Source organism: Hippopotamus amphibius, chromosome 15, assembly GCF_030028045.1.
Source record: "Hippopotamus amphibius kiboko isolate mHipAmp2 chromosome 15, mHipAmp2.hap2, whole genome shotgun sequence".
In the NCBI taxonomy this organism is placed as follows: domain Eukaryota; kingdom Metazoa; phylum Chordata; class Mammalia; order Artiodactyla; family Hippopotamidae; genus Hippopotamus; species Hippopotamus amphibius.
This window is the reverse complement of record NC_080200.1, coordinates 13,297,584-13,307,564: the sequence shown is the minus strand read 5'-3', so window position 1 is coordinate 13,307,564 and position 9,981 is coordinate 13,297,584. Positions and strand designations below refer to the sequence as shown.

Below are 9,981 nucleotides of genomic sequence, written 5' to 3'. Positions count from 1 at the left end.
ATATTGCAAAGCAGGTACAGGGTTTCCTGGAAGCACAGTATGTGCAAAGAGAACAAAGAAGCAGTTCATTTAGGGCAGAAGTGAAAATTACACACTGGGAGAAGCGTTTCGGTGTCCTCACTAGGGAGGAGCACACAATAGGGGAAGCTTAGGCAGTTAACATGGGGTTAATCTTCTGGGTTTTGAATGAGGGTGATTCCCCTTTCTCTCCCCTATGATTATGTCATCTGCAGTTCCTTATTTAGGCTCCCACCAGGGGCCATTTAGAATTTTTCCCTTGAGCTCATAAGTGAAGGGTGTGGGGATTTAAAACCACAATGCTAATGATGTTATAATGATATTACAATGTGGCCAAGGTTACCAGAGAATGACTTGAGACCCCCTCTGTGCCTGTTTTTGGCTGAGAATTCCTCCTGACCACAGATATGTGTAGGCTGGGGTGAGCTGCTTTGTCTTTCATCCAATTATCAGCAACCTGTGCATTTTTACTTGTGCATGTTCCCTGGTTTTCAAGGTCATAGTTTATAGCTGAGAGGCTACAAAGTTTCTATTTTAGATGCGATTCATGCATACATCATTGCCTCATTACGTGCAAAGCAAGGAGATGGCTTTGCCTTCTGCCTAGTGCCTATGTATGAGGAGGTTGTCCTTGGACGCGGACCTGTCTTTCCTACCTCAGATTCAAGGACTGAAAATCTGAAGATTCTGCTGATTGTATTTTTGTGATCGCTGACTTTTAAACTTCCAGTTCCGTGACACATGGGCTCCTGAACCTCGGCTTTGATAGCTTCTTCTTACTTACTTCTTCTTACTTACTTCTTCTTACTTCTCTTCTCCAGATTCTAGGTTCTCCACCAGGGGGCTAAACCCTGAATGAGTCTCTGTTTCCTCATTCATACAGTGACCTTCAGATCTACAAAGAGCACAGAAAGTGAGAGGAACCGCTCACAGCCGACCTCCCAAACTGGAGAGCTGAAAGGAGAAACCTCTTCAACTTCATATCATAGCCCCACTTTGCCCTCCCCACCCACTCTGATGGGTGTGATCTTGTCCTGAAACTCTAGCATGAGAAGTGTAACTCCCGTTCAGAACCTTGTCTCAAGGAAGTTTCTGACTCCATGATATACCTCTGGAGAAGTGAGCTGGGAGACCCCCATGCCTACTTGCCCTGGTTAATGCTTGTTTGACTTTGGGTTTCATATCAGAGCTTAATCTTTGTTTTCTCACTTAACATTCAAAAACCAACCATGAGAAAGTTAATATTGTTATTCCTTTCATAAATAAGGAGACTAATTTTAATAGATTTTAAATAATGAAGACATAAGGGTAAATGCTGAAATCTGCCTCCCAAATGATAATCATCTAGGTATGCTGCCATCAGCTGACCCAGAGCTCTCTCCCAACAGTCCTCCCAGCCAGGGCTGTGTTCCACTTCTCCCATGTCCCTACAGGGGCTGTGCATCCCCTAGACCACAATATCTACCCCACTGTATTTTCCCTTTCTCCTGTTTTTCCATCTTACAGGTTGTTGTGGACTGAATGTTTGTGCCTCCCCCAAATTCATATGTTGAAGCCCTAACCCCCAATGTGAGGGTATTTGATGATGGGGTCTTTGGGAGATAGAGTTAAATGAGGGTGATGTCCTCAAATAGCATTAGTGCCCTTATAAGAAGCAACACAAGAAAGCTTGCTTTTTCTCTCCCTCCACACTCAAGCATTGAGAGAGGTCCCTGTAGCACAGAGTGAGAAGACAGCCAACTACAAGCTGGGAAAAGAGCTCTCAATGAACACAGAACCCTCTCAAACCTTGATCTTGGAATCCCCAGCCCCCAAAACTGTGAGAAAATTAATTTCTATTGTTTAAGGCACCCAAGCCATGGTATTTTGTTCTGCCAGCTTGAGCTAATACACAGGTCATCAAGACTGCTGGACACAGGGATCATGTTTGTCTTGTTCATTCTAGTTTCCTTCTGTTTGCCATCATGCCTTTCAAAAGGCTAGGTGCTCCTGTTGCAGAAAAGAACTGATCCCACGAGAAACCAAGCACAACACTCAGAGAGTTGGAGAACTCAGGTTTATTGAGCCGGCGGACCCAGACGAGCTAACGCTCCAAAATTCTGGGGCCCCGTTTCAGGGGAGTCTTCTCCTTATATAGGTTAAAACATACAGCTATAATTGGTACAAACTGATTGGCTACAAATTACTATAGGTCACGGGCAGTTACAAAGCGCGGGAGTTGCCATGGGTTACCCACATAGTAGGGGGTCCTAACAGGAACTTGTAGGAGCCGGACATTCCATTCCTATCAGGACTAAGGTCCCAATTTGCATTCTCACATTGGTTGCAGGTTGAAGTTAGGTCACTTAACAAGTCTATGTGCAGCAAAGGGTCTCAAACAAAGGCTTGGGGTGGGTGCCTGAGAGCTAGACATTCTTCCCTTATCTGATCACTCTTAGTAATTCATTTTACTGTTTAACTGAGAGTGGCAAGCAGGCCTTTGCAAGATAGAGAGTAAGGAATTACAAGTATGGAAGTTTCAATTTCCTCATCACTCCTCAAACATTTGAAGAGTTAATGACTAAATTCACATAGGATGAAGGGGTCTCCTCAACATCCTAGGACAAGGGTTGTAAAATTACAACCCATGAGCCAAACCTAGCTCACCACCTGCTTTTGTAGAGCCCACAGGCTAACAATAATTTTCACATTTTTTAATTGAGGTATGATTGACATATAACATTATATTAATTTCAGGTATACAACATGATAATTCAATATTTGTATATATTGTAAAATGATCACCAAAACAAGTCTAGTTAACATCTGTCCCCATATATAGTTACAATTTTTTTCTTATGATGAAGACTTTTCAGTTTTCCTCTCTTTGCAACTTTCAAATAGGTAATACAGTATTATTAACTATAATCACCATCCTGTACATTATATCCCCATGACTTCTTCATTTCATAACTGAAAGTCTGTGCCTTTTGACCTCCTTATCTTTAACACAAACACACACTCCCTCTGGTAACCACGAATCTGTTCTCTGTATCTTTGAGCTTGGTTTTTGTTTGTTTGTTTGTTTGTTTGTTTTTAGATTCCACATATTAATGCAATCATACAGTATTTCTCATTCTCTAACTTGTTTCACTTAGCATAATGCCCTCAAGTTCCATGCACATTACCACAAATGGCAAGATTTAATTTTTTCTTATGGCTGAATAGTATTCCTGTGTGTGTGTGTGTGTATCTCCCATCTTTATCCATTCATCCACTGATAGACACTTTATATTTTTTAATGGATGAAAAAATCAAAAGAAGAATGATATTTTGTTTCATGTGAACATTACATGAATTACAAATTCAGTGTCCATAAATAAAGTTTTGTTAAAACACAGCCATGGTCATTCATTTATGAGTGTCTACAGCAGTTTTCATGCTCTAACATCAGAGTTGAGTTGTTGGTGTAGATATGTGACTGTGATGGTTAATTTTGTCTGTCTACTTGCCTGGGCCATAGGATGCCCAGACAGCTGGTCAAACATGATTTCTGGGTGTATCTGTGAGGCTGCTTGCAGAGAAGATTAGCACTTGAATTGGTGGACTTAGTAAAGCTGATGGCCCTCTCCAATGCGAATGAGCAGCATTCAACTCACTGAGAGCCAGAATAGAATGAAAAGTGTGGAAGACAGTTAAATCAGTTCAGCCAAGACAGTTAAATTAGCTCAGCCTGAGTATTTGAGCTGGGATATCAATCTTCCGCCCTCCACACTCCTGGTTCTCAGATCTTAAGACCCAGGCTGGACTCTACATTAGCAGCAGTCTGGCTCTCAAGCCTTCAAACTGTACCACTGGCTTTCCTGGCTCTCCAGCTTGCAGATGGCAGATTGCATTATCAGCCTCACCCTCTATTATCATGTGTGCCAATACCTCATAGTAAATCTTTATGAATGTGTGTGTGTGTGTGTGTGTGCGCGCGCGCACGCACGTGCAAGCCCACATGCATATCCTATTGGTTCTATTCAATATTTCTCTGGCGAACCCTGACTAATATACTGGACCACAAGGTCCAAGCTATACATATCATGATCTGAGTTTTCACACTATCTGCATCTTGGTGTGAGGATGAAAGAAGATGGTGTCTGTCAAATGGTTTCTACTTCAATCGCCCAGCTGTAGAGACTTGATTTATAGGACTCTCTCAGGCTCTGAATCAACTCTAGCTGCAAAAAATCAATTTATTTCCCCCTGAAGCTCCATGTCTCTCTTCATCTCTGCCTTGGACATGGTAAGTAATCAATATTTTTGAGTGAGCGAATAATGAAACCCATTCAAAACAGAACAAAGAAATTAATAAATCCAGACTATGGTGTGAACATCCTCATTCTTCTGGATGATGTTTGTATAAAAATCCACTAAGGCTGGTTTTCCTGCTCATAGACTTTCAGCATCTGGAAGAGTCTTCGCAGGAAGGAGAGGCTTCAGAAAAGAGCTTTACCCCTCGTAGGTGAGGAATTGGGCCACAGTTGGCCCTTGAGATATTAAATGTTTTTTTTCTTTTTATTTTTTTAATTGAAGTTTAGTTGATTTACAATTTTGTGTTAATTTCTGCTATATAGTAAAGTGACTCAGTTATACACATATATACATTCTTTTTTATATTCTTTTCCATTACGGTTTATCCCAAGTGTTCAAGGTTTTCTGAACACACTGTAGAGCACAGAAAAATACCATATTTTGCAGGAATAGAGTATCAAACATGTCCACCATGACTTCTTTCATATTGCTGATATGATGAAATTCTTGAAACACACATGGGTGTATTTCAAAGTCTTTTTTGTCCTCTCTTAATGGCCCAAAGAATGACATTTCAGATTTTCCATGGGATAAGAGGATACAGTTCAAAAAACCTTTTTCTGGCTGCACCACAAAGTTTGAGGGATCTTAGTTCCCTGACCAAGGATCAGACCCAGGCCCACAGCAGTGAAAGTGCCGAGTGTTAATCATCAGACCACCAGGGAATTCCTCAAAAGATCTTTTTTTTAATTTATTTATTTATTGGCTGTGTTGGGTCTTTGTTGCTGTGCACAAGCTTTCTATACTTGTGGTGAGTGGGGAATACTCTTCATTGTTGTACGTGGGCTTCTCATTGTGGTGGCTTCTCTTGTTGCAAAGCATGGGATCCAGGCATGTGGGCTTCAGTACTTGTGGCACATGGGCTCAATAGCTGTGGCTCACAGGCTCTAGAGTGCAGGCTAAGTAGTTGTAGCTCACTGGCTTTGTTGCTCTGCAGCATGTGGGATCTTCCCAGACCAGAGCTTGAACCCCAGTCCCCTGCATTGGCAGGCAGATTCTTAACCATTGCGTGACCAGGGAAGCCCAGGTCTTTTTAATTAACCTACAAAGATAATATTTCATAAATGATACATAAGACTACAGAAATATACATATTTCCTATTAAAAAAAAGAAATAAGAAATTTAAGAAGCCTTTAATCACAAAATCTCCTTGCCACATGGATTTGTCAGTGTAAGGTCAAAAGTCCTATCAGATAGCGTGTATTTTAGTAGAGCCTGGCCTTTCTCAGAAGCCCCATCTCCTGACATTTCCTAAGCCCCAAGTGACAGAATATAAGAGCAATTAAATGTACCACCAAAGAAAAACAATTATCTGTTTCAAAAGGTACATTCTGATTCCTGTCCTTCAGGGTTTGTGAAATGTTGTTTTATGCATAGAATCATAAAAGAGGGCAGGTGGAAATTTAATTAAAACCTGGAAATGTTATCTATTGCTAATCGCCTGAGATGTAGAGGAAGAGATGTAAAGGAAGAAGTACAATTCCTTTTTCTACTATTCTTACCATCCCCAATATAAGTTACTTATTCCAAAGGTCTTCAGGAAGCTCAGCGTCATTTCTGGTGTTTGGGATGGGCAACTTCACATACTTATCTCTACTCAAGAAGATTATAAATAATGTTCTTCAGGAAATTATATACAACTGAACACAAGGGAAAATGTGTTGTTTCTCTTGAACAAGACTTCAGGAGGCCATAGAAGAGATGCAAGAATGAGAGGGAGACATTCCTACATCTTTGAAACACTGGAGACACCAAGTTTTAGGAGACAATAAAAGATGTAATTACATTAAGCAATGGATTTCTTTGGTCTTTTGCCCGAAAAGAGTAGAAATAGCTGACCAGATTACTTGCATTTTAGAATCCTTCAATGTCTGTTGATGCCATGACTGTATTTCTCTATACAGAAAGTACATTTCTTTTCTTCACAGTGTGTATCATCTCTGCAGGGCTTAAGGGACAGTGGCAAATAGGGTGAGTCAAAAATTATCCTCACTCTGGCTGCAGAATTTATAGAAGTTTTAATATAACCAGAGGGTGGGTAATTTTTGACTCACCCTCTTATTTATTCAAATACATATAATATAAAGCCAATTTGGGTGGTTCTGTAATAAATCAAACCTATGTACAATACATGTGGCAGGCAGAGTAATGATCCCCCAAATAGGCCCACAACCTTACTCTGGAACCTGTGAATATGTTAGCGTACATGGGAAAAAATGGATTTTAATGATCTTGAGGTGGAAGAATTATGCTGGATTATCCAGATGAGCCAATGTAATGACCTGGGTCTTTATAAAGGAAAGAGGGAAGAGAGCCAGAGACAGGGAAAGAGATATAGTGACAGAGCAGAGCAAAAAGAGAGAGAGAGTGATTTAAAGGCTTTGAAGATGGACTGGAGCAAAGGGTCACTAACCAAAGAATGCAGGAGGCCTCTAGAAGCTAAAAAACCTAAAGAAACAGGGGTCCTCAACCCTGGGCCCCGGACCGCTAAAGGTCCACGGCCTGTTAGGAACCAGGCCACACAGCAGGAGGTGAGCGGTGCGTGAGCGACCAAAGCTTTATCTGTATTTATAGATGCTCCCCATAGCTCACATTACCACCTGAGTTCTGCCACCTGTCAGATCAGCGGGGGCACTAGATTCTCATAGGAGCTCGAACCCTGCTGTGAACTGGGCACGCGAGGAATCTAGGCTGGATACTCATTATGAGGATCTAATGCCTGAGGATCTGAGGTGGAGCTGAGGCAGTGATGCTAGTGCTGGGGAGTGGCTGCAAATACAGATGATCATCAGCAGAGAGGTCTGACTGCACAGAGACCATAAGTCAACTGCTTGCAGACTCATATCAAAACCCTATCAGGGAGTGGCAAGTGAAAACAAGGTCAGGGCTCCCACTGAGTCTGCATTATGGTCAGTTGTATAATTATTTCATTGTATATTACAATGTAATAATAATAGAAATAAAGTGCACAATAAATGTAATGTGCTTGAATCATTCCAAAACCATGCCACCCCGCCCTGGTACGTGGAAAAATTGTCTTCCACGAAACTGGTCCCTGGTGCCAAAAAAGTTGGCGACCTTGATTTTAGTCCCATAAGACCTACTTTGGACTTCCAACTTCTGGATCTGTATGATAAATTTGTGTTTGTTTTTAGCAGCAGGTCTGTGGCACCTTGTTACAACAGCAATAGGAAACATACAATTGAAGTATAGTTTTGGAAGTATCCGTTTTCTGGGATTCTGGAGTGAGGGAAGCTCAGATCCTGTTCAGGGACTCCCAGGGACACAGTTATGGCTTTGCTGAGGCTGAGCTGACTCAGGCACATGGAGGGACAAATGTGAATCAAAGAGTGGAAACCAAGAGCACAGTGACTCTGACAAATGCTCTGCAGGAAAGGTACAGGGGCTACCAGAGTGAAAAACATGAGAATCTGACCTAACCTGAGCAGGCAGAAAAGGCTTCTTAGAGGAATCAGCATATGAGCTGGGATCTCACGGCTTGTATAGTTTTGACTCAAGGAAGACAAAAGAGTGTTTCAAGGAGAGGGAATATGTACAAAGCCTTTGTCCCAGAGAGGCACCGTGAATTTACAAAATTCAAAGAAAACTGATGTGGCTGGAATACTGGTGAGTATGTGGTAGATGAAGCTGGAGAGGTAAGCAGGAGATGACCCAAAAATATTCTCATTGATGTATGGCTCTTGGTTTCGATCCTACAAGTAGCGGGTTTAACAAAGAAGTGACATGATTTTATTTGTGTCTGGAGAAGATCCTTCTGATTTCTAAAGGGTGCATAGGGAGGTGACAAAGGTAGAAAGAATAGTCAGTTAGGAAGATACTGCAGTTGTTCAGGCAAATGAAGGTGGCAGGATGACCAAGGAGGAGGGGATGGAGGTTAAGCCAGCTGGACAGATTGTGGACATACTGAGAAGATAAGAACAAAAGGATTGAAAGTGGGCAAGTTGTGATGGGAAATAATTGTTGAGAGTAACTTTCGGATTCCAAACTTGTGCCACAGGATGGATGTAGTGCCATGTAGCTGGAGAAGGACACCATGGCAAAGGATTGGATTAGGGTAAAGATTATATTGGAAGGCTGAGTTGAAGATGTCTTGGAGATACCAAAGATGTCAATACTCCTCTAGATCTCAGAGGAGAAGTCAGAGGTAAAGAAACATATGTGGAACTTCCCTGGTGGCCCAATGGTTAAGAATCTGCCTGCCAATGCAGAAGACACGGGTTTGACGCCTAGTCCAGGAAGATCCCACGTGACATGGAGCAACTAAGCCTGTATGCCACAATTACTATCCTGCAGCCCACTGAGCCTGTGTGCCACAACTACTGAAGCCCACGGCACCTAGAGTCCATGCTCCACAACAAGAGAACCCACTGCAAGGAGAAGCCTGCGCACCACAACGAAGAGTAGCCCCCGCTCACTGCAGATAGAGAAAGACTACACACATCAACGAAGACCCAACACAGCCAATAAATAAATAAATAAATAAATAAATAAATAAATAAATAAAAATAAAACAAACATATATAACCATCATTTCAATCTAGATGGTGGCTGAACCTAAGGAATGAATGTTATTGTCTAGAAGGAAAGAATTTAATGGGAATTGAAATTGTTCTAGAACCAATCCTTAGGCTAGAACTACAAGGGAGGCAAAAGGACAAAAGCAAGGGAGAACAGAAGAAAGACACGGGGGGATGAATAAGTAGAATCTAGAGGGGATATGAGTGGAGTGTTTCAAGGAGTGATGAATAATCAGAAATTTTTAAAAGTACTTTTGGGGAGATGGAGATCATTGTAGGTCTAAAAGACATTTGCTTTGGTGAAATCGGCATGGGGCAGGGGACAATATTTGTGTGGGTTAAAGGAGTGAGTTTAATGCAAGTAAACAGAGACAGAGATAAAAGTCAACTCTTGACCATTAGCCAGAAAATGGCCAAGTAGTACATGTTTGTAAGATAGCAGAGAACAAAGCATGTTTCCATGACTATGGGAAGAATACTGTTGAGAAGCTAAGGGAAAGAGGGAGGAAGGACGGGAGGGAGGGGAAGGAAGGACAGAGGAAGGGAAAGAGGAAGAGAGAGAGAGAATATGTGTGAACAATAATTTAAGGATGATTAATAAGCATGAATGATGGGATTCAAAGTGCAGGTGGAAGCACTGTCTCCAGAGAGGAGAAGGAATGTTGTCTCAATGATACAAGAGGATGCAGGCTGATGTTTGGGATGGCATGGAGTTCACAGCATGTCATCATGATGATCTTGACTTTCTCTGTGAGATAAGTGGTGAGAACATTTGCTGAGAAGGAGAAGAGGCACAAGATTCAGTGGTGGAACCAGTGTTTATGGAGGTTGGGTGGACAAGCTAATGAGAGAAATGCAGAAGGACTTCTAGGCACAGATTAGGCAGGATTTAAGAGAAGATGAAAGAGGTAAGAAAACATCAGTAAAAGAAGTTTGTAAGTCTAGGGACCTCCCTGGTGGCGCAGTGGTTAACAATCCACTTGCCAATGCAAAGGACACGGATTCAATCCCTGGTCAGAGAAGATCCCACATGCAGTGCATGGAGCAACTAAGCTCTTGCGCCACAACTATTGGCCTGCACTCTAG

The 9,981-nt window shown here is 41.9% G+C and overlaps 1 protein-coding gene across 1 annotated transcript in view; it reads right to left on the bottom strand.

Annotated features, from left to right (window-relative positions):
* Positions 1–907: 907 nt before the first annotated feature.
* The window catches only part of LOC130836240 (adhesion G protein-coupled receptor E2-like), a 47,237-nt gene continuing 38,163 nt past the window's right edge, over positions 908–9,981 (bottom strand). The window contains exon 19 of the mRNA XM_057708306.1: positions 908–913. Coding sequence (XP_057564289.1) covers positions 908–913 — 6 coding nt within the window. The remainder of the gene's footprint in view (positions 914–9,981) is intronic.